We start from the raw sequence: 25600 nt of genomic DNA, 5'->3' as shown, positions 1-25600 counted from the left end.
TATTTTCATGAAATGTAAGGTGATAAAACAGTTTGGAGTCATTATTTCACATTGAGGACCGACCACCAGAAACGGGCGTTTTTAGGCTAAGCCCCCTGTACGTACTGTGTCTAGCACTTGTACTTCAAATCTTGTGAAGCTTTATTGTTCCAAAACAAAGCAGATCGCATTCCTACTGAGCTTTTTTTTAATCCCATGTAGTGCTTTCTTGTAATGTCTAGTATTGTTTGCCAAAATGTTTGTCTGTATAAAGGTGTTCGGCTATTTCAGTACTGTCTGACATTATTCAGTGGGAAGGGGGGGGGGGGGCTTAATTTTGATATGCACATTTAAGCTGCATCTTCTACAAGCTTAGTTCAAAACTTATATGTACTTGGCGTTTAGGATGATAGAACGTGTGATTTAGAATAGTACAACTGACCAAACTACAATGTATACTCCAATTGATCTTCCTCACAAAACAGATTATATTGTGTACAGAATTTTGATCATTTTTTTTACATTTGTTTGTACATATTTTCTTAAAATGTTTAAGGGATTAACAGAGGAGTGTTGCTTTGGAGACGATCTTTTTGTTTGTTTTATTAAATGCTGTGCTGTTTATACATATGTTTTTCCCATTATATTTTGAGAGTAACAAAAAAGAAATCTCAAGAATAATTGTGCTCATTATTGTATCATTTTTACCATCACATGACTGCATGAATGGAATATCAGACTTTTATTAGTTGCTATTACTTACTACATGTATATGTCAACCACAATGGTATCAAAAACGCATGCAACAATCGTCATTTTAACAAAGAATAATGCAAATTTGCTTTCTTTCTTTTTGTTTTTGCAATCTTTGCAGGAGATCAACCCAAGGAGCTTTTGTTTTTTTCTTGCATAACTTAACATGTTTTAAATAACATGGTTCTGTCCCATTTATCTGTGATAAGAAATTAAAATCCTGTCCAGGGAATGAACTAAAAAATAAGTAAAATCCTGGTCTATTTGTGTATTTATCTGTAAAAAGAAAATGTCAATTAATTATAAAATCCCACAAATTTCTAGAAGTAGAGGACACCATGTGTTCGTCAGATCCATCTTGCAAAATATCGGCTAAGCAGGGCCCAATTCCAAAGTGCTGCATGACAGTTTCTGCGCTTAGCAGGAGTGCCATCAGATTGTTCATGTAATTATCAACCCTATAAAGCAAGTTTTTTGCTTATTGATAAGTGAGAAAACAGCAGCTTTTCTTTATAAAGCAATGTCTTAATCTAATCAAAATAAAAGGGGATGAAATAATAAGCCAGTTTGGCATCTCAATGAAGAAGTACAGGTCAAAGGTCATTCGGGAGGAAATGGAAACATCTTGTAACCACGAGATGTGCGCACACCCTTTTCTGCGAGCAAATCTGTACATGATCAGTGTGACGGAAGTTTCAACTCTAGGTGATCACACGGCCAAATGCATAGCCGAACAGACAGCGATACAGACGGAAAGACATGCTCGCTTGTCAGTATAGATTTTGGGTTGAAATCACCAACAGGAAGGTAAAATCAAGTGCCCTTGACAAAATAATTACTTTAAATTCTTGATGTCTGGATTTTGTAAAAGTTTGCTTTAACATACATAAATAATAAAAAAGTTAAACTTTCAAACAGATTTATTTTCACAAAATAAAATTGAAGGGGGTAATTAAGACAAACAAAATGTCAAAAGCACGAATTGTTTCAAGGACTTTGCTCCTCATAAAGATTGTGAATGAATATTAAGGCATCTCTCTTGTTGATAACATCAAGATCATGAACAATGACTGATCGTGTCTTGTTGTTGCTTGTTGTTGGTTCCTCTGGTTCCTCTTGTTCCTTGCACTCATTGTACAAGTCGAAGAACTGAGTCACCCTATCATTGCTGACATCGTCCCACTCGTCCATGAAGAAATCGTCCTCAATCACAGGTTCGTACACCATGCACACCCCAATGTACACCATGGAGTGGGCATTCTCGGCCAGGTCTTTCAAAATGGTCACTTGGTTCTCGGGGGAGAAATCGTTGCCCCGCATCGACAAGGCGATCAGTGTAGGGAGTCGGTGACTCAGACGTTTCCAGAGCTTGACCGGGCAACCGGTGAGGTTCAGACGGGTGTTGTCCAGGCTGAGGTACTGCAGCGTGTGCCCTGCCTCGTTGAGAAGCTTCTCCAAGCTCAAGGCTTCGTGCTTGAGGCTGTTGAAGCCCAGGTCCAGTTCCTGCAGGGTCTTCGCGTGGCGCGAGTTGGCCAGGTAGGAGAGATCCGGGGAGGACAGCTTGCACTCGCAAAGGTAGAGAGCCTGCAGGGGTTGGTGAAGCGACTCTAGAAGCGTCCTGAGAGATCCGGTTAGAGCGTTATGGCTGAGACTGAGTCTTCGTAGATGCTTCAAGTTGGAGAACGCCTCTGCAGCCATCGGAACGACAGTCTGGTCCTTGATCGTGCTGATCAGATTGTATGATAAACTCAAGGCTTGAAGGTTCAGGAACTTGACCATGGATGGTAGAACAGCCGAGAGCCCCTGCTCCTCCAGATTATTCCAGTCCAAGTTCAAGGCAACAATGATCTGAAGAAAAGAAACATAAAAAAGAAATGGTTAGAGACTCACTTCCTACATATATATTCAAGATATCACCTCTATACTCAGCACATAACCATTTTGGCCTGAAAACAAGAACCAAATAAGTGCCCATTACTAATAGTGCACTGGAACACTACCATCCCAACAAAAAAAGCAACCAATTTCTTTACACTGGTCCCTAATACAAAAGCCACATTGCTGCGCCGTCCACAAAGTCGTTGCGACAATTTCCATGTTTGTATAAATAGGTCAGAACCCTTACCTCCTCAATCCTCCAAAATAAACCAGGCTCTTTGGCGGGATTTTAAAGGATTGAGGCTCTGTTCTATTTTTGTACCAGTTGATTTTGGAGTACGCACTGTTCCAAGGTCTTAAGCTGCATCTTGTGTTGTTTATTATGCTAAGCCATGCATAAATTATGCCTAGATAATAGTAGACATCATCGCCACTGTTTCTGGATATCATTGGCAATTCCTCATTGTATTACAATAATTAGTGGAGGATTTTGAAGGAGTGAGGCAGTGGTCATCCCTCCACAGAATAAATGCAAGAAGTAGCAGAGGATTTTGTAGGATTTTGTAGGATTGAGGATGGATCCTAGCCAAAGGGCCTAGGGGCATAACTAGCCCATATAAGACCACTGAAACTCTATATTCGACTTACATCAGGCTCTACGAGACCGGTCACCTTCAACAGCTTGTCCTTCCCCAAGGAGTTTACGGTCAGCCTGCGACACTGCACCTTCAGGCTGCCATTTTTACAATGTCGCACGTCCCTGAGCAAGCGTCTGATCGGGTGGTAGTTTTCAGCGTCTAAGGCCAAGTCCAAAACAACAGTCAGGCTCCTGCCGTTGAGTGACGCGAAGACCTTTTGTAGAAGAATAAGGCAAGTGCTGCCATCTGGATTTGGATCATAAAATAAGCAGAAGGCAGCAAAGTTATCATTGAAAATGAAAATGTGAAGTACACAAATGAATTTAGTTAAGTTTGGTAGAGTCCTTATCTTGAAATTTACAATCCAATCCCCCCCCCCAACCCCAACCCCAAACTTTAATCCAATTTTCAAATAACTTGTAGGTTCAAAACCCTCGTCGGTCAATTTCTTTTGTTCAACATATGCATGTTTTGAATAAATAATAATAATGGCTTCTTTTATAGCGCTCATGTCAGTCACGAAGTGACGCTCCCTGGCGCTCTATAATTACCCTGGCTTTAGCACGGCTGCCATTGCGGCGCTCAAGCATTGAAGGAATTTCTTCCTACCAGGTACCCATTTACTACGCCTGGGTGGAGAGAGGCAATCGTAATAAAGTGCCTTGCCCAAGGGCACAAGCACCATGTTCCCCGTCAAGATTCGAACCCATGAACCACGGCACACAAGTCGAACACCGTAACCACTGAACCAAAGCACCCTACAATGCACTCAATTTGAATTTTTTTCTTCATCAAAGTGCGCCACGTTAGGGGCCGCGCCACGTTAGGGTACATCAACAATACACCCTATGTACTGTGTTGCATCTGGCAAGGTTAGGGTTAATCCTAACCTTCCCAAATCCTCCAAAATCCTCTTTGCAAAATGGAGGATTTTGCAGGATTGAGGCTACATGGCAAAAGTGTGATGCTGTTTTTCGAGGATGCACTGTGTCAAGGTCTTGGGCCGGACCTTGTGTTGTTTATGCTCTGCCGTGCATAAATTGAGGCCTATACTTGAAATCCTCCGCACTGCTCCAGGATGTCACTGGCTCTGCCTCAACATATCGGTATTTACAGTGATTGCCCGATTATTTTGCAGGATTGAGGCAGTGGTCACCCCTCCAAGGACCACATTGAAGAACTAACGGAGGATTTTGCAGGATTGAGGCTGTATGCTATTTTTACATGGAGGCAGTTGGAGGATTTTGCAGGATTGAGGTTACATCCTAGCAAACATGCCTAGGGAGTTAGGGTACAGGTTCTTTGAAGTACATGTATTTCTATAATAAACTCACTCATTGGTATATCTGAAAGATCCACCATTGTAAGTTTGCATTGACTCTCCGGCTGGCAGATGCCATTCACAATGTGCATGACCAGCTCGCTAGTCTTCTTGTTGTTTTTCACGTCCAGTCTGTATCTCCAAATCAAACTTCCCGGCTTCAAGACCACGCTGGGCCACCTCTGAACGATGTACGTCAGAAACAGGCCTGGCGTTCCTGACCTGTAGGACAGCAGGGCCTGGCAGGCCTCGCCCAGGAGCACTTCGTACAGGTCGTGGGGTAGGACGTTCAGTGAGGCCCGCGTGACGTGCCAGGAAGTGACTATGAAGCTTGCGCAGCGATCCAGGAGCGAAGGGACGCCATCGCGGGGCCCAAACATCCTAGTAGCTGCCGTGCTGGCACCGTAGAGTATGTCAAAGTTGAACATGATTGTTGTGAATGTGAAGGCGTGTGTGCGACCACACGGAATGTGCTACATTGTGGGCCAACTTCTCAGTACATTTTCTGTGAGAAAAAAAATCAACAGTTCACTAAATTCATTATTGATCATCAGTAATGCATTATTGATCATCAATAGATTATAAACACCAATGTCTGACAAGGCTCATTATAGAACCAAACTTGGAGGATACAACGCTGGTTCAAATTGGCGTCAGCTTTCACTTGACTTAGATTAGTTAGAAAGCTGTTTTTAACTGAAATGGACTAGCCGATCCTCGTAAAAGATTACAATAAAATAAAACAACAAATTTCAACAAATAGAGGGTATATATGCACAGCCGTAAACTTATATGCGAGATTTGACCTCAGTTAGGTTAAAAGTTGAGCATCTCCATATACATGATATAAGACTGATGATGTCATACGCATGGACCTTATTTGAACAAAGTTCATAGAAAATCTTGAAAAGCTTTTTCTTTGATTGGTCTTCTATTTATTTGCTTTTCAACGCAACTTAAATTTGTTATTGGAAATATTACGTGTAACTGTAAATTGACAGTACAGACTAATTGTTGTACAGCCATTTTGCGTCTTCCCCGAAGGGCCTAGGCACTGAGTGAAGTGTAGGATTTCCGACTAGTATTTATAGTTGACAAGGAAACATCACGGGAAAGAATGTTGCAACCTGACACTGCTTTTTTTTTTTACATAGCCTAGGGGCCTATCATCTCAAGGTCAGTCAATACAAAATTCATGAAAATTGATACATTCTGTCATTTTTGTCTGTAGGGCAGGCCATATGTAGGCCTACATGAATTTGGGACTGAGAAACGTTTCCAATTTTGTTAGGAAATAGGCCTACTTAAAAAATGTTCTTGACTCTCCATAGACTTTGTGTACACAACCGCTGAAGTGACGTCAGGTTGCAACATTTTTTTCTTCGATATTTACCGGGAAAAAATAAATGTTGGCCTACCTTTTATTTTTCGAAGTGGCTATCGTTACGGCACTCGTTGTTTAGCGCCCTCTACGATATTTTTTTGATACGCACGCAGGTATATAATTATTTGTTTCCCCACGTTTTATCGAGCAGTGCGCCAGCTCAGCCGATAGGGGGTAGGATTTTGCACCGTGAGGTTGCGGGTTCGAATCTCAGTTTTGCACTCGAATTTTTTTCCTTTTCTAACCTGAGGCTTTGGAGGATTTTTTTTAAAAGGGAAATAAAGTCCGAATTTCATAAAGTTCAAATTCACTTTTTTCCTTCTAATTTTATATTTTCTTGTCATGTTTTTTTTATAAAAGTTGCCAGGTTGCAGTCTACCGTAACGATAGGAAATGCGTTACGGCTGCCGTAACAATAGCCACTGCGTTTATTTTTTACCAACCAGGTCGGTACGTCGGGGCGCCCTCTCTAGAGATACCGCGCGGAGTCCAGGGACTTTTTCGAAATTTCGGCTTCGTTTCGTACTTGTTTTCAGGAGATTCTAGGCCCCGATTTCAAGTACTACAGCTACATTTTGGTGTAAGCCCTATATTCTGCATCAGAAACATTCTTTCGTATGATATGAGGCCACAAGTTAAATTAATTTGATTTTTGTTTTCTTCACAGGGTTTCAGAAGTCGGAGATAAAGCCGGACGGTAAACGAAGCCATGGTTTCAAGAACAGGTGCAAAGCAAGTCACATGCTTGTCGCATGCGGTCAAACCTGTACCTCTACGCGGCGAACGTGCAAACGTAAACATGGCGACTGCGAGTGTGAGATGAATAAGCTTTGCTCGCCCCCTATGTTTACATTCTTCTGCTGGCACTAATGTGTAAGGTTGTGGTTTGTGGAAAAACACCAATGATGGGGTGGATTGAAAACATCATCCCTCGAGGTCGATGATGATGATGATGATGGGAAAGCTTCAACTCAAGTTCAAATCAAAGGTGATATGATGAATGATTTTAATGTATAGAAATTTTCATTGAAAATGAAATTACATGTAGGCCTAACCTAGCTGGAGTTACCCTAGCCCCATAAATGTGGCCTATTTACTGGACTGCCTCCGTAAACATAGGCCACACATCCACATGTACAAAAATCGTGTCGACGGAGCCAAATTTTGATTTTCACATTTAGGCTTAGTTTGTAGGGTTTTTTTGCTTTAGAAGCATACTCACCCTCTTTATAGGCTAATCAGAAAGTGCTGCCTTTTTCAGATGTATATTTTTCGTGAAATTTCCAGATTCATTTTTACACGTTTGCGTATCAAAATTTCAACATGAAATTTCACAAAAATTAGACATCTGAAAAAGGCAGCACTTTCTGATTAGCCTGTAAAGAGGGTGAGTATGCTTCTAAAGCAAAAAAACCCTACAAACTAAGCCTAAATGTGAAAATCAAAATTTGGCTCCGTCGACACGATTTTTGTACATGTGGATGTGTGGCCTATGTTTACGGAGGCAGTCCAGTAAATAGGCCACATTTATGGGGCTAGAGTTACCCAGCCCTGAGTTTTATCATTGGGTTGTCAGATGACAACCCAATGATAAAACTCAGGGCTGGGTAACTCCAGCTAGGCCTAACCATTCTAACTTGAACACTTGACATGTGTAGTGTAGCGTCCTCTCTTGAGAGTGTTTTTTATCATTCCAATATGACCAACTTCAGTAGATTTCTCGTAAAAGGAATGTACATCATTGGCTTTTGCTGTAATTTTCAGAAATGAAATATTTGAGAGGTTAGTATAATAGATCAAATATTGTTACACTGACAACATGTTTGAAGTTTTGTGTTCGAAAATGCTGGAAAAACCAAGAAAAACAAAAATGTTCAAGTAGTCTGGTTCCTTGAGCGCTGTCATGTTGAGGCTTGACTCAACTAAAGATAAAATGGATCAATTCATAGATGCCGGAAAATTGTAAGGTAAGGGAACCAGTCTAGCTGGCCTGCACCCGTTCATGAACATGTAGCAAACAAAATTTGGACTGAAAAAAGTGTAAAGTTGGAGCACTAGTTGAAAAATAGTTAGGTTTTTCCAACGGTGGTCGGCCGACCACCGTTGGAAATGTATACAAAAATACCATTTTCTTGAAAATGACTTCACACCAGGTGCCATAATTTTACAGGATGCTTTAGACTGTCATTTACCAACATCCTAGTAAGGTATTTTGTAAAAATTGGTAGTGTTATTTTTCGATGTTTGCAAATGTTGTATATTCCCTTTAACTTAAGTCAGTAATGCCCCCAACATATGCCCAATGAGACTGAAAGCACACATCTTGTATTTGTAATCTACGTGTTCACTGTGCACTAACTTATGAAAATACTTCACTTGACTCTGTTCCTTCCTCCATATGCTGCTACCTCCATGGTGTAAGTGAATAAAAAGTACTTCTAGAATTAGAAGGCACCTTTCGTTAGCCTTAAAGGGAATATACAACATTTGCAAACATCGAAAAATAAAACTACCAAGTTTTTGCGAAATACCTTAATAGGATGTTGGTAAAGGACAGTCTAAAGCATCCTGTAAAATTATGGCACCTGGTGTGAAGTCATTTTCAAGAAAATGGTATTTTTGTAAAAACTTCCAGCGGTGGTCGGCCGACCACCGTTGGAAAAACCTAACTATTTTTCAACTACTGCTCCAAATTTACCATTAATTCAGTCCAAATTGTGTTTGCTATTGGTTACATGTTCATGAACGGGTGCAGGCCAGCTAGACTGGTACCCTTACCTTACAATTTTCTGGCATCTGTAAATTGATCCATTTTATATTTAGTGGAGTCAGGGAACCAGACTACTTGAACAGTTTTGTTTTTCTTGGTTTTTCCAGCATTTTCGAACACAAAACTTCAAACATGTGAGTGTAACAATATTTGATCTATTATACTAACCCCTCAAATATTTCATTTCTGAAAATTACAGCAAAAGCCAATGATGTATATTCCCTTTAAGTTTTCTAGCATTGTGATTTTACAGGGGGTCAATACGCTATAGGCCTATGGCTTTGATAGACGAAATACCTTTGTCTGGAATTCCAATTTCTGAAACACAAATCCACCAAGAAAGTTGCCCTGGTTGATCCATTCTGACCCCTCGAAAAATCAAAATGCTAGAAGTAGATGGCTAACGAGCATCATGTGAAATCTTGGCACCTGGTGTGCTGGCATTTTCAAGAAAAGTGGAATTGTATCAATTTCCATCATTTGAAGAAAAAAAAAGACTTTTTTTTCAAATACTGCCCCCGAATTCATCAAATTAATAGTTAGTCCACAAAACGGTTTGCAATCGGTTACACGTCGATCTCTGTGAACGGGTGCAAGCCAGCAGACTGGTTCTCTGACCCGACAATTGCCCGACATTTATAAATTCCCCTGTTTTGTCTGAAGTAGGGTCAGGGAACCAGACTACAAAGTAGAGTACATTAGAACATAATTTTTGTTTCTTGTGTTTTTCCCAGCGCCCATGAACACAACATTTAAAAAGGTCAGTGTAAGCATGGTGTAAGTAATAATGTTTGCTTTAAAGATTATACTAACGCCAAATCCATTTAAATCTGAAAATTACAGGAAAAGCATATATTTTTTTGTATTACCTTTAACATTTCAATGCTATATAAGGCCAAAAAAAAATATAAGTCGGTCTCTGGTCAGCGCACGCGTCGATTTTAATCATGCGCGTCAACCGTTTTTTTTTCTTCAAATTGTCTGCGGTAGCTACAGCAGCGCCCTCTATTGCCGCACCTCCTCAAATTTTGTATCAAGGATTGGGGAATTTGCACCAAGGCAAATGATGGAGGGCACCAAGGCAAATTATGGAGGTCCCCAATATATATGAGGACACAACAAAAGGCAAAAAAAAAAAAAAAACCCGCATCACCGCATCAATTCCGGAACTTTGGTCTGACCAGAGACCAAACATTTTTCTTTTTGGCCTAATGCCAAGTAAAAAAAACCCAAAAAACCCAGTTTCTCGGTCCCTCCCACTTTCTTTTTTCACACCCGGGTCAATTTTCAAAAATCTATTTATGTATATGCATGAGGCTATATTTTGCAACTAAATTGTATGAGTTGCGCGATGCATGTAGAAAGAATGACCATCCTTTGGACACAATTTTGTATCAGAAAATGGAAGAATCAATCCACCACTTTGGAAAATTTGTCTATATTTTTTCTTCTTCGCAAAAAGCCCAGACAAGATTTTTTTTTACTCTGCCTATAAACAAGGTGCCTGGAGGGAGCCAGCTGTACTTGAGCTGCTGTTCAAATTTCAACACTGTATCAGAAAATGGAAGAATCAATCCGCCACTTTGGAAAATCTGTCTTTATTTTTTCTTCTTCTCAAAAAGCCCAGACAAGATTTTTTTTTTTACTCTGCCTATTAACAAGGTGCCTGGAGGGAGCCAGCTGCTGTTGTTATGCTGTTCAAATTGTCTGGTATTGCAATTTGCAACACAAGAGGTCACTGTTATGTAACCACTGGAACTAACTGCTTGTGGCCTTTGTATAGTGAGGCCTTGTTACATAACCACTGTCTACAGGAGCAGGGAAGACCATTCAAGTGTGCCCATGGCCTCCCCCCCTTTGTTTGGATAAGCCATAGACACAGTAGGAGCATATGCCTTTGTTGTGAAAATAATGCGGCCTTCCTTTTGGTCTGGTCTGGACTATTGTGATTCTGAGATTGATTTTGGTAAGCCTTGGAGGAATAAACCTCCTTTGGTTCTCTATCTCCAAGCCAAATAGTTTTGTTATGTAATGTCGAGTTTTTTTCCCTGACTCATGCTCATTCTTGTACTACACAGTTGCACATCTGAGAAATCGACGATAATGTTTTCTTGCTTCTTCAGATAGCTAGTGGGTTTCTTGTAAGAACAAACTGCTGACCGGGCCAAGACAACTGTCGGAAAGATGATGTCCGTCTGCAAGATGAACAAGCAGATTTTCCCCACCTTTGCCTTCGTAGTGGTGTGCGTACAGTTTACCTGCCAGTATACCACTGCCAACGGTGAGTTGAAAGTACTCGGAGAAACATTGTAAAGTGGAGTTGTTTCGTGTTATAAATGGTGGAGAATGTGCCAAAAAACCTCCACATTTCCTTCAGTGAAAAATGAAATCAGCGAATGATTGTTTCTCACATTATGTTGCGGTCGTACTAAATAGCGTCAACAAAGCGCCAAACACGCAGCGTTCAACAAACACGATCAGCGTCAACAAGCTCAAAATGTATGTTAAAGCTTCAAAAAAGCTATCATCGTATTCAATAAGGAATTGGGGAAATTAATTCACGTTCACAATTCCACAAAAAATGGAAATGTTATGGCGACAAAATTACGGTGACTGGGCGCCACAATCTTTGTTTTCTCATTTGCGCATGCGCGATTGTAACATGTCCCAGAAAAACAAGATGGCGCCCAGTTTTGCTGGAAAGAGACACCGTTGATGTCGTACTTTTTCACTTAAAAATTGCACATTTTGAGATAAAATAATTGTAGGAGCCCACTGAATATTGTGAACTTCATTTTAACGCTTAAGAGTGCTTTTACAGCTTGTTGACGCTTAAAAGCATGACCCTAATGTTGTAAGAAAGCACATTTGATCCAAAAATTCTCATCAACACATATTCTCCTAAGTGGTCCAAAAAGTTACTTCCAAATATTTCCTCTCCTCCCTAAAACCAAAATCCTACTTGAAGGTTCTGAAAAACAAACCATTAAGAATGCTTGGTTGAAGTACATGCAACATCATCTTAATTCATTTGACATTTAAGAATGATAAAATTAGGAACCATTTTTTAGCGTTTTCCTTTTAATGTGTAGGTGCACATCATTGTTTTTATATTATCATGATTTTTTAAACATTTTATTGGGTGTTGGGCCCTTTTAATAGTTTTGAATCAAGCAAACCATTTTGTGATGTCTGCCAGGTTATTTAAACTTTCTTTACGAATATTGGATTGATTTGTCTCAAATGCAGGACTCACATCCAAAGTCTTGATAACCAATGACGGACCAACTATCCTGGGCGCAACCACGACGTTCACCGCGAAGCTCAGCTTCGTCAACGAAACTGTCAAAACGTTGCCCTCCAACAAGACGGCAAAGGGCGAGCCCACGTACTTGTATGCCTATTACTGGAAGCAGTGGATTTGTGACGAGTACAAAGTGGTCGAGATTAAACAGAACGCTTCGTGCAATTTCACCCAGACGTACACATGTTCCGGAGACATTGGTTCTCACACAGTTACTGTTGACGTTAGGAAGAACACTTTCATCATCAAACCTTTGGTAACAAGTAACACCACTGCCTTCCAGATATCAGGTGAGTTACAAATATGCTGCTTCAACCACAGTGCACACCATATGGAGGAAAAAATGCAGATGTTTGTACAATATAGCTGATTTCTAAATGCAATTGGACAAGTACAGTAGGTTCAATAGTGGGTTTTGCCCCCCACTGACGTATTTTATACTCAGTGTTGCCTCCGAGTTATTGTGAGAAAAGAAATCACTCGGGTGGGACTCGAACCCACGACCTCTTGCTTACTAGCGCAGACGTCTTACTACTCGACCACTGAGCTTGCTGGGTCGGCTGGCTGGTTCGCGAATCAGACAAAGCAGCGGGTACCACAATGAAAGTATTCATACGATGGAATTTGCATCGGGGTGATGTAAATTTAATATTGGGTTTTCGCCTTCACCGATGTATTTTATAAACACTGTATACTCAGTGTTGCCACGGAGTGATTATGAAAAGAAAAAAAAACCAGTAACAGTAGTTTTTACATATTAACTAAATTAATACTTGGTTTCTATGAATTCATCAGACGCATAGGTAAAATTCATTCTTATTCATTGTAAGTCATGAAGTGATAACTGGTGTTTTATTCGTGTTGGACCCTATATATTTTTTCTTGGGAGTATCTTGGAGGATTGATGCTAAATGGCTAAAAAGAAACGTCTGTTGATTTTGGAGGATGCATTAATTGTGTCCAGCTTTGAAAAACATCAGTGCTTTTTTTTTTCGTTTCTGTTTAGTACTTCTCATGGAACAAGTTTTAGAGTTTGATCTGCATTTTGATGAACCAAGTTGTGGGTTTTCCTATCTGCTCAGCTGAAAAAATCACGAAATGTTATCGTCCCAAATAAAGGTGAAGAAGCGCTGTGTCAAGTTTTCAAGGGGAAGCATTGTGTACAATAAGTTCCCATACTGTTTACAAAACAATCGCACCACAGTCTCTAAAATTAGATGATCCTTTGCCCTAGATTTGTGGCTTTTTCTGGAAACCATATCTATCTCATCTGTCCCGTGACTGTTGCGGGGTGCCATTGACGTCACAACACACACATCCTCTGAAACTTTAACCCTGTCGATGAAACAACCCCATATTGGAGTTAGCTCGAATACGTGACTTTGGAGCTCCACTCACTCAAAACGTGATGGAGAAAGCAAACAATTTGAACTAAATATTATATTTCAGGAGCCACTGTGAGTGCATGGAGGTGAACATATGTATTTAACCGTTACAAGGTCAAGTACTTGTACATATGAAGTGTAAATAACCTTCAACTGCATGGTAACTGGAACACTTACATTACATGTTAGTCTGGTATGATAATTTCATCCAATTTGACAAAGCACTGATAAGTGCATTCATGAGTTCTTTAACATTTATGTTTACATTTACTTTATTTGTCGAGATAGACAGTAAAACCAGACAAAAAATTAAAGGACAACAACAACAAACGAAAAGAGCAAGGATCGCCCAAAAGAGACAAAGTCTCTGACGAGGGGAGCTCCTGACTAAAAGGCTAACAAAAAAATAGCATTTTAAATAAAATAAATTAGATTAAATTAAATTAAGAAATATAAAAAGCAAAACAAATATTTACATGTACACACAGAACTTAAAATTACATATAAACTAGAGGAATAAAATAATGCTAGAAGAGCAAGACGACAAATCAAATGTTAAGTAATATTAATTAATAAAAACAAAACCCGGTTTAGACAAATTTGGTTCCAGTGCAGTATTTCACAAATAAAACCTACTGTTTTTGGTGTTTGTAAATGGGGAAAAAATTATTTTGGTTGGATGAAATTTTGTAACATTACTTTTCTTAGTATAGGAAAAAGTGACAAGCACTTGTCAAAAACTTTTCTCCCCCTGTGTAAGTACTTTCGTACTGCCAACTGTTAACAAGTTTGTGGATACATTTGCATAACCATGAATGCATAAGTTTTAGGAAAAATTTAGAAAATCAGCAACAAGGAACTGAAAGTGGGCCCCAAAACCCCCAATTTTAGCTGTTTCAAATAATTTTGTCTCGGATGAAAACATGGTCCTTTACCCATGAACAAATTCTTGTGGAAAATTATAGGCAACAGGAGGACTGAAAATGTAGTCGAATGGTATAAAAAGGATGCAATTCAAAATATCTGCCACATCGACTCTTAAAAGTCTGTTATTGTGCACGAAGCATATTGTAATTGCTTGGAAAATGGTGATGTCATCTCTTCAAATATATGGCACTATTTATATTTCTTATCAATTCGGTAAGTTTTGTGGTGAGTTGATTTGGCCATATTGACCTTTGTTCAACATTTGAACACCAAGCTTTCAATTTGTTGTGAATCTTGTATGTAGGCCTAGTTGTAATTGTACGTCCAGTTGAAAGGAAGTTCGTCAGCTTTTAATAACGTCACGCCTGGAAGGAAGTAGGCTTGCCTTGGACTGTATTTCAATTACACCGTCATAGTGCAAAGGTTTTTTTCATACTGAACAATACCGATGATAATGTCGAAATACAGACTACCTCAGTATGGGATTTCACAAAACAACAATACATTTCCCAATCGTGGTCTTGATTCAAAGCAGCGATATCCGGATACAAAAGTTTCGATTGGTGGCCGGAAATACCAGCATTTCCGTAGTTGACTCAAGTACGGCAACAAGACATGAGAATAATCAACAGGATGTAACAGATTCTGGTTTTTATGTGTGTTCCCTATAGCATGTGCGTATATGTACTGAAACGCCATCAAATTTGTGATTTGAAAACGCCATTGATTTTTACATTTTTTACCAAGGTGGAACTTCTACATAAAATGGGACAAATTGTGTAATGATACCCAAGAAAAAAAGGGGAAAAAAACTCTCAGTAAAACCTCCACCAAACCCAAACTTTATATATTTGGAGAAAAAAGTTTTATTTTAACGTTGAACCTTGTGTCTAGGGTTTTTGGAAATTGAAAAAAAATAAAATAAATGTTTCACATTGAAGTCTAGATTTATAAGTTAGTTTAGACTTTTGTTATAAATATTTATGCAGAGTGTTTTTCCAAGAATGGTTTTGCAAGTTACAGGCCCGTTATCTTTACATTATCTTTATTTAGTTTGCACTCAGAGATTATAAATGCTGTTTAAACTTTCAATTTGCAAATGTTTGTTTGCAATGGCTTGTATGTAGAGCTACGGTACCTCTAGTTACAGAATTACCTGGGCTACCTGACAAAATTTTGTACGCATTTAAGGATAAACTGATAAGGTTGGATCATGAGCATGACATTTAGTTGTGTTAAAAAATAGGCGAATCTGAACAATGTATGAATGCACATGTATGTAAACTGCTTTAAATGTTAAAGGTGTGGAGGTCTCTTTTGTTGAGTCTGTTTTCATTGAATGTCAGCTCAGAAATTATTCTTTGGTCTTGCATCTACCGGTAAATGTCTCCATCATGACACGAACAGAAATTATCTGTAAACAGAAGATTTTTGGACCAGGAGTGCTCAGTTTCATTTCACTAAGTTTCAGTTGCTAATTAAGCAGTTTGCTCAAACCGGAAACTATTTGCAAAAAAAGAGAGACTTTACCAGCCAAAAATTCATGTGATGTACAGGGTGGTCCAATTTTTTTTTTTTACACTTTTTCAGCGGCATATTTCTGAAACTTGAAGTGACATGTTGAAATTGTTTTTAGATTTTCTTAAACTACAAGATCTTGGTTGTACATGGTGAAATCGGCGTTGAAAATAGAGCTCAAAGTAAGAAATAGCGGCCATTTACAGAAAAATGGTTAAAAACTATTTTGTCCACATCCATGGCAGTCATGTAGACCATAGAGCATAGGTCTTTGCTCTATGTATAGACCTTCCTGTACCGGTAATTACTTGTACATTTGTGTGAGCAGTGCTATTGTGTAGGCCATACATCATGTATTGCGTGTGGATAACCTGTTTGTATAATTTTGTTTTACATGTACAGAGCACATAAACGCCAATCTAAGCGTCAAGCAAGGAATATCCTGCAATTCCTCCTATGGCGCCGAAACCTGCAACGTCGTTGCAACCAACAAGTCTGTGGACATGGTGGTCGACATTCACGACCCCAGCAACTTCTTCAAAGGTGCCACCTTGCTGTATCACTGGAGGTTTGGAGATGGAGTTGCAGATACCACAATTAATCAGGTAATATGTTAGACCATTTGTGAAAATTGTCACATTGCTGTGTGGAATTAGCTATCGCAATAGCCAGTTAAAACTCCGAGTCGTCTGTTCCTATCCTTCAAGTTTTGCAAAACTACTTTTGCCTACATCAGTAATCACCACAGTTTAAATGAGTCAATGAATTTTGTGACTGGAGTTGAGTCAGGTCATTTCAAGAAAGTGACTCAAGTCGAGTCATTGGGTGAAGAAGGTTGAGTTGAGTTGAGTCACAGTGTGGAGTCGAGTCGAGTCAATTTATGCTCGAGTCGATTCGAGTCACTGATATTCGAACACCATCTTGTAAATTACAGACTGGAAGAAACAATACAAGGCACCAGTTCATTATGACGATCAAAAGACTTATAATATGCTGCATGGTACCCAATAGACAGTTTCTGCTAGAAGTTTCTACCACAGATCTACATTTAATAAGAAGTGGAACTTTGTTTTATCTCTGGTTTGGCTTCGGGTCTGAAATAATTTGTATACGCTGATAACATCAAACCAAATTGCAACATTCGAAACTGTTTCTGAAATATATAGAAAACATCTAATTATTTTTGAAAGCAAGACGTAAATTTAACCTGAGTTCCCTCAAGGGTTTAAGAAATTGCCCTTTTCTCATTTCTCAACATCGTGCGATTTTTTTTCCCTTTGTGCACAGCCCGCAGTTTCCCATATGTACAAGAAACCAGGGCATTATGGGATAACCGTGAACATGACGGCCATCTTTCCAAATGACGCTGAGGGTGAAAAGCAAAGGCAGCCTAAGACTGGAAACATCAAAAAGAACCTACACACAATGGGTAAGGCGTGCTGATAGCATTAGTGCCAACATTTGTGTTGACAAGTTTTTTAATCATTATATTATTGTTATAAATTTATTTCTGGTAATGAAACCAAGGATTCCCCAACAGCGACCCAGGCACTGCAGCTCGCAAGCCTGAAGAAACCTGTAGAGAGGAGACAATGAGAAGAAAGTTTTAGACGTGGGAGGAAAACCCAAGAAGAATTCTGGGGAAAACCATGGAATCAGTAGTTAATCTTAAAATACAAGTTACTGACATACATGTAAAATATTAAGAGATATGTATCTTGTTTACTTAAATCTGTGCTATTTCTTTGAAAACCAACTTTGTAGAAAACTTATCCCAAACTTGAGAAAAGTCTCCTCAAATTGTTGGTTACGACCAAATGGTGATTTTTTTTTCATTTCCTTGTGCTTTATTAATAATTTTTTATATTATAGATGCGGTAAGGAATCTGACGATCAAAGGAAAAGGCAATTTTCCAGCTGGCGTAAAAGAGAGTTACAACATATCCTGTCTTGCAAGGTATATACAGTAAATTCAGGCCAAGTGGACATCGTACATCTCGTCAAATCGCTCAAGTCGGCCTGTGACTATAGTACCGATTGTCTGTAATGCATTTCTATATACATGTACAAGCATATTGCTTAAACAAGGTCTGTTGCAGATGGAGAAAGGGGCGTAAAATGAACTTGAACGTAGTCGATTTGAAAAGCGCTATTGTATGCAGCTCATAATCTTAAGATCCTTGTCGATTTGCAAACTTAAATTATCTATTTAATCTTGATCTGTATGCCTCCCACAGTCTGCCCGTTGAAGTCTGCTGGTACGTCATCCCTATTACGACCCACACGTTGCTGACAGGCTATTCAGACACGATAAAGTGCAATCAACAAGTGCTGACAAATAGGACGTGGTTTGAAATCCATCAGTGGTTCAACACTAGTGGAGGCTACAGCATCGGGGTACGTGCTCAGAACACCGTCAGCAATGCAAACTCCAACAAGAATGTACATGTAGAGGACTGTAAGTATACTTTGTACTTGGCATGTTTTCCAGATCTGATACACCGTGCCCTCTGGAGACATGCACACAATAGTGAACAACAGATTGTTTATGTCTCCACAGCGCAATTTCTATAGATGAATATGTCTCCACAAGGTTTTCACGAAATAGATATGTGGATTTCACTCAAAAACTAGGAATTTCCAAGGTGGGTTGATCTGTCGCAAATGGAAGAGTTTTAGAAAAGTCTGAATTTCAGCCAAATTTATTCTGGTTAAAATAAGAGCATTTTGAAACTGTACTTTCAAACTCGAAAACTTTAGTACACAAGAACAAAGAAATGTCTCCACAAGGATACACATTTCAGTATGTGTGGTCAACTGTTTGAAATACTTCTTTTTTAAAAATTGCTTCCCGACAAGAGAAATATCCACAGAGCTGAAACGTTGACTGGTTATTGAGTGGTGTTATAAGTGGAAACGAACAAAATGCATGAAAAACAAATGGTCCTGTATTAACTCTCCTGCTCTTTAAGCAGTCACGGTCCGTCAAAATTCGCTTCCACTTCCCCTGCTATACTTTTAACAAAGGCTAGTCACCAGCAGTCAGATCATATTTCAAGCAAGCGCTGTGACTAGCAAACTGGGTCAAATTAAAGCAGGCAAGCTGTGGTCACAGCTGTTTTATCACTCACCTGGGGTGCGTTTTGGCAGTCATAACCAAGAATTGGTTCGGTTGTTTCTTGTCAGTGAATTTTTGCGGGAATTTTAAATGGACGAGAATTACTCACGGTAATGCAATACTCAAACCCCCAAAAACCATTAGCCAAAGAGAAACAACAGAACCAATTCTTGGTTATGACTACCAAAACGCACCCCTGGAGTCAAAGCATAGCTGTATCAAGTTACTTAATCAGTCCAAGGCAGTCAATCCTGCTTTATGTGGGCTGGGAATTCTTAAGCGTTGAAAACAGTGATTTGATTGATTTTCAACTTGGCGCAGAATGTATGTTTGCATAGGAGGGATGTGCCTTATTGTTAGGACTTGAGTACATGCAACTTTGGCTGATCTGTGAAACTGAAATGAGCATTAGCTCTCTGTCTCTGATTCCATTGTAGCTGCGAATACAGTCGTCGGTCTGGTCATCGGGGTTCTCTTCGGCGTAGCTGGCTGTATCCTCTGTGCCGCCGTCATCACCAGCCACATGCGAGGGCACAGACAACGCCACGTTGAGGTGGCCAACTTTGATTTCCAGAGCCAGGCACAGCGCAGCCTGACGCTGGGCACCAAAATCCGGCAATTCTTCTCAGGAGGCTCAAGAGAGGAAAGCATGCCCCTCTCGCAAGATTTCAATCGAAATCAGACTGTTTGAGGAGACCAGCACTGGTCCGAAGTTAAAACATTTGATACCAGAATTTAAGCAGTATTCTTCTTTCTAAGTCCGGCCAATTATTTTGAACACTTTCATTATGCAAAAATACTCAAAGTTTTGTTTCACTTCAAAAATATTTATATGGTGTTTTGGAGTATATGTATATATTGAAATAGATTTTGTAGGTTTTTTGTTGTATACGTGTACAAGAACTGGAGGTTTCCCCAATCATCATGCAGGATATGGTATGCCATTATTTATGCCAACGTTGAAATCCTATTCATCACACCATTTGTAACTATTAAAACATGTGCACAGAATCACACAATGAAAAAAAAATCCTCAATTTTCCCATTGCCTGTAAATTAACTATTCCTAAGATGGAATTTGTGCCGGGGTGATGTACATCAATATTAGGTTTGGCCCTTCACCGACGTATAAACACTGCATATCAGTGATTCTTTTTCCAACTTTCACTCGGGAGGTAACACACTGAGTATACAGTTTTTATGTGAAGGAGAATACACGAGAAAGTGTGGATTCGTAATTTAAGAATTCACGAGGCGCGAAGCGCCAAGTGAATTTCGTAAATTGAGAATCCACACTTGCAAATGTATTCTTCGACTTAAACCATTGCATCTGCAGAAGATTTGTCGTTCCGAATCCACACTTTGTGACCAGTGTAAGAGATTTGTAGTTCCGAATCCACACTTTTAACCATTTTGTAACGTCATACCAATGGTTTAAACGTCGGTGAAGGGCAACACCTAATATTGATGTAAAATTAACCGTCCGTTACATTTCTTCTGCACTGCAAATGGTTGGGGATCCTCGTTATTAATCGTGGTCGGCAGCTTTGTAACAAAACTTTTTTTGCAAAATATAGAAGATATTACGTACTTTTACATACTACAAAGGGGACTATGCAATTTTTAAGTACATGTACAAATGTATGCTTGTTTGTTGATGCATTCTCATGATCATGAAAATTTCTTTTTGATATTAGCGGTGTAAATACATGTACAGCAATGCAAGGCAGTATTAAATGCTAATAGTGGCATTTCTTACCTTTTAAACCTCACCCAGAATTTAGTACGGTAATGATGAAACTGGTGATACAGTTACAATCAGTTTAGTAAAGCGCTGGTTTTTGCAGGTTTGGAAATAGGCCCAATTTCATGGTGTTGAGCTAAGCACACAGGTTTTTAATATTTGTTAGATTGGTGGATGCGTGTGTATACATGATGAATCGGTGGAGATGTGTAGATAAGTGTGGTGGACATGTACAGCTGATTTTCTCGTTTTTCACTATATATGCCATAAAAAAATTGAAGAACACTGTATAAAGTCTTGTAAAGCTTGGTCTACTCCTATTTTTGGTGTTACTTTCTGGTTGCATGCCTGATTTTAGGATGGCATTATGTGTGTATTAAAACAATTGTGCAAACGTTGATTGTGTATACCCAATGATTGTGTATACGTTGTAAATAAAGTGTTGTATTTTGTAATGTTGCATCGGCTATTTAAATTTGGGATATTTTTACATGCTTTTTCCATCCGATCAAATGTAGAGTAGTAATTTAAATGCAAATGTACGAACTTTACCTGTGTTATTTTAATACATGTATGTGAAATTGCATAAAAATATAAGTGTTATTGTAAAAAAAAAAAGGAAGATTTAATCTTTATATGTGAATGTATCTCATAACAGCTTTCTTGTTTATCACCGATTTGAAAAAAAGTAAATTATGTGGTGTGTGGATGAGATAAAGTGCCAATGGGCCTTATGCACAAGTCGGCCATTTTGAATTGAAATTGAGGTAAAATCTAAATTTTGGGAACTTGCGAAGAGCTAGAAATGATCAAGCAAGTTAATTGCCAATTAATTCCAGTCTGCTTCAATGAATAATTAAACATTTGGAATAAAACATTCCCTTTATGTTTAAAGCCTGATTAAAAAAATCTGGCAGTAAATAAAGGCTGCGTTATGCCTGCATGAATAGTCTGGCGCCACCCCATTCAACAGTTAACAATTATTGAAATACATTAAGGGGACTTGACCAAAATGGCCAACTCGTGCATAAGGCCCATGTTACTTTCTGACAGGTTTTTAAAAGATGTGATTCTTAAAAAAAAACACGGACCAGTCAGATCTCGAGTCAACAACTTTGTTGTGACACACTGCCAATTGTGGGATGGGAGGGGAAAACAGGTAAAGTGGGAGGGTGTTTCAAAATTCTGTCGCACTTTGATATAAAAGTAGTTTTATAAAAGTGGTTGTTGTAAAACGTTTTGTGCACTTTTCATTGCCTTTAACTTAAGCACTTACATGTACATGTTGTTTATTGAAGTTTTGACTTGTAGTTAGTGTGTAGTTTCTGAAATGTTGAATAAGCCATTTGCGAGTAACCTATACCCTTTGGGATTTACATTTGAAAAACATCTGGTACACTGACTTGCTCATCATGCTCGGCACATTTTAACTTTGAATTCTCCAGACCAAAGACACCGTTGCTAATCAAATGATTCAGGGCAAGCTCTTGCATAGTTGCGAAAGAGACGCTCAGCACCAATACATTGTTTACAATGGATGAGATGGCACAAAGACACCAGACCATGCTGGAGCTGGGTGTTGCTAGCATAAGGCTTGCCCTGACATGATAATCACGTGATATAGTAGCAGTTTCTTTGGTCGGGAGAATGCAAAATTCAAACGTGCAAAGCATTGGATTAAGTCAGTGTTCCAGATTTTATTCAAATTTAACTGGCAAATGACTTGTTGCCTCCTGTCTTTTTCACTGAAATTGCCAATTGTGTTGGCTTCCTGTCTTGTGTAGGAATGAGATTCGTATAATTACCTTTGGCAACTCCTAGAAAATTGAATCATGTTTTTAGATTGGAAAGTTCCTAAATATCCTCTATCTTTTCTTAATATCTGAATATAGCTTAGAAATAGATGATGCTGAATCTTACAGAATCCAGTGAGTGTGTAGCATTTTCATGGATCCAACAGAATCCAACACTGGTTAGCCTTTGTTGGATTTTGTAGTTTGAAGGCGATGTGGAGCATGCAGTCCATTTCAGTTATGAGTACTATGACTCATAAACAGCAATATAAAGTATTCTAATATCTAAGACAAAATTGATATGTTTGCATTGTAAAATTATATATTATTAACAAAAATATTTGTTAAAAAAAATGTTTTAGTACACAGCTAGGAGAATAAACATATATTTCGCAATATGAGTCGGATGTTTTCTCTACTAAAAATTTGTTTCTGGAAACGACTTTTTTTGCTCTGAATCATGTTGGGTAATGTACTTCTTTGTACATGCACAGTTGTGGTAGTTGAACTCCGCAGGACGTCGTATGTACATTACACAATTAACTGTATACAGTTGAACCCTGCAAAAGAGCACTAGTGCAAGGTCCTGCTTGTTATAAACAAGCAACATTTTAGGTCCCAAATCTTTGTTTTTCTTTGGTTTTTTCATTACTGTTAATACAAGGTACCGGTTATAGCAAGGTAATCCTAAGGACCTTGTTATCAAGGTGTTTGACTGCACATGTACATGTTTATTTTTGATATGAATATATTTTTACATGAATATGGTGCTGTAAAAATGTCTGTATGCACGAACAGTCTTAATGTTTCACCCAAGAACAAACATTGACAATCTGATTATAATATCATAATATAAATTTGATATTGGGTTTTGCATTTTGCCTAAATATTACAAAAAAAACTGTTACAATGTGTACATGTACTCGGTGTTTTTCTAGTGTTGGTGAGAAAAATTTCACAAGCTTACTCGGTGGGACTCGAACCCACGACCTGCTTACTAGTGCAGACGTCTTACCACGCGACCACCGAGCTTGCCGGGGTCAGCTGGAAGGTTCGAGTCTGATGTAGAAGGGGGCACCGCAACCAAACTTTTTACAAATCCTTAAACAACACGGACTAGTGTTTATAAAATATGTCGGCAATTTAGGCAAAACCTAATATAAAATAAACATTGACAGACGTGAAGAATGCCAACATGTGGCCAGATACATGTAGGTCAGTTTCCAATGTTGCAAGTAAATAAATCCTGCTTTTATTCTCTTCCAAACAAAAATTAATCAAATTTTTTGCAAGTTGGTTTCCTGTAGTATTTAATGCAAATTAACAGTACATTTAAAAGCGTTCTTTACTGTGTTTTAAAATTCAGCAAACCAGTTATGGTTCCCAGACAGGAAAAAGCTCCGACGTCTATAAATTATCCGTTTCATCTGAAGTAGGGTCAGGGGACCAGAAGAACCTGCATCCGAACACAAAACTAAAAACAGGTCAGTGTAACAATATTTCAAAATTTCCCTAAATCCATCCATTTCTGAAAATTACAGCTAGAGCAAATGTTGTTTATTACCTTTGAGACCAGTTTTTAAAAGGAGCTTTTCTTCAAATCTAATATGAGTATATGAAATAACCTTTGTAAGGGAATAATATAAAGTGAAAAATCGAGATAAGCAGCTATGTGGAATGTAATAATCTTTGACATTCAAGATACACTTCAAACAAGATTTAATTTTTTTTAATTTGGTGCAATTTTGAACATATAGCAACACACATTTAGACGTTTTTTAAAGCTACAAAGTCCTAAAACGAATCTCCAAAAACATTTTTCATGCAAAAATGGACTGAAAGGGAAGCTTATACTCTTCACGTTTTAAGTTTTACAAACAATACGATTCAGCTATTAACAATTCATGCAACATTTCAATGAAAGCACTCTTTGGAAAAAAAAAAAAAAATTAAGCCACACACATCACACCTTGGCAAGATGGAACAAATCAAATCCTTGAATAAATATACATCTGCATCTAGATATTATGTTCACACAAAATCTTTGGTATACATAGTTTGTAATATACAACGCCTAAATATCCCTAACTGATTGGTTGGTCGTTGATCACGTGACTCATTGAATTATTCGCAGCACCGCACAGCGCAGATGCACAAAAATAGAAGTTCTATTCCACGGTAAATGGAAGTTCTATTGCATGGTCACATTTTTGGCAGCCCTGACCAATCAGATGACGAAGATTTATTCAGGTGTTGTATAAAACAAATAATGAATGTTTCACGTTTGTGCAATGGAAAGAATAATTTCATTCGGTGACAGATGGAATTTTCCGTTCCCCTCGCCTCATGCAATGGAACATTCCATCTGTCATTGCATGAAATTATTCTTACCATTGCACTGACAAACATTCATTATTTGTATACAATTACAACCCACAGAAAGCAAAGGCTATTTGGATCATCAGCTCTTGAAAGCCAATAATTTCCACCGACAAGCTAGTAACACTGCATTTGACATAGCTGGTCAACTAAGCAAGAAGTGCCATCAAACACAGAAAAATTGTCACTGGGACGTGCCCTTCAAATGGAAGTTCACATGAAATCAGACCACCATATTTTGACACGAGCGTGACTATTGTACATTAACCTTTTTATGGTAAAATGGAAGTGCAATTTTCTTTTTAACAACTCATATAATACATGCATAAACACGTATACAATTCGTCATTTTTTCGTCATTCTGAAGTCAAATCAACAAAGAATAAATCAAAATGCAAACAATGTTTCGAAGGAAAGTTAAGGAAAGAGTAAGGCCAAAAAAAAAAAGTCTCCAGGTTTCTGGTTTGCGCGCGCGTTGCCGTAGCCATGCGCATCGGCAAAATGCCATTTATTTTTTTTCAAATGTAAGATGATGTCCAAAAACTGCCAAACTCACTGGTTTGACTGGAATCCTGCTACTGCACAACTTTAACGTGTTTTTAGATGGAGTTACAATCGAGTATAAGCTTTATGTGGCCTCTCTGGACTCCCATATATTTTGCACCAAATTTAGTCGCGCACCATTTGCAGTCATCAGCCGACATTTGAA

General features: G+C 38.6%; 2 protein-coding genes across 5 annotated transcripts; one reads left to right on the top strand and one right to left on the bottom strand.

Annotated features, from left to right (window-relative positions):
- Positions 1-1276: 1276 nt before the first annotated feature.
- On the bottom strand, positions 1277-6528 carry LOC119734751 (leucine-rich repeat-containing protein 14-like). Its single transcript, XM_038208296.1, has 4 exons — positions 6381-6528; positions 4583-5076; positions 3259-3494; positions 1277-2580 (listed from the first exon to the last, which is right to left on the bottom strand). Exons 2-4 carry the CDS (start codon positions 4995-4997, stop codon positions 1720-1722), a joined length of 1512 nt encoding a protein of 503 aa, XP_038064224.1. The 5' UTR covers positions 4998-5076; positions 6381-6528; the 3' UTR covers positions 1277-1719.
- Positions 6529-6809: 281 nt separating this feature from the next.
- Positions 6810-22271, top strand: LOC119734752 (transmembrane protein 130-like). Of its 4 annotated transcripts, XM_038208300.1 has the most exons (9): positions 8358-8374; positions 10242-10243; positions 10847-11004; positions 11973-12317; positions 16260-16462; positions 17145-17286; positions 17730-17814; positions 18095-18315; positions 19413-22271. In XM_038208300.1, the coding sequence occupies exons 3-9, from the start codon at positions 10908-10910 to the stop codon at positions 19664-19666; spliced, it is 1347 nt and encodes a 448-aa protein (XP_038064228.1). In that variant the 5' UTR covers positions 8358-8374; positions 10242-10243; positions 10847-10907; the 3' UTR covers positions 19667-22271. The 4 variants fall into 4 exon arrangements, with proteins under 4 accessions (XP_038064225.1, XP_038064228.1, XP_038064227.1 ...); XM_038208297.1 differs by lacking the exons at positions 8358-8374; positions 10242-10243 and adding an exon at positions 6810-6941; XM_038208299.1 differs by lacking the exons at positions 8358-8374; positions 10242-10243 and adding an exon at positions 10552-10689.
- Positions 22272-25600: the final 3329 nt, after the last annotated feature.

Source organism: Patiria miniata, unplaced genomic scaffold, assembly GCF_015706575.1.
Source record: "Patiria miniata isolate m_02_andy unplaced genomic scaffold, ASM1570657v1 HiC_scaffold_28, whole genome shotgun sequence".
Classification (NCBI taxonomy): domain Eukaryota; kingdom Metazoa; phylum Echinodermata; class Asteroidea; order Valvatida; family Asterinidae; genus Patiria; species Patiria miniata.
Note: the sequence above shows the minus strand (reverse complement) of the source record. Positions and strands in the feature narration are given on the sequence as shown.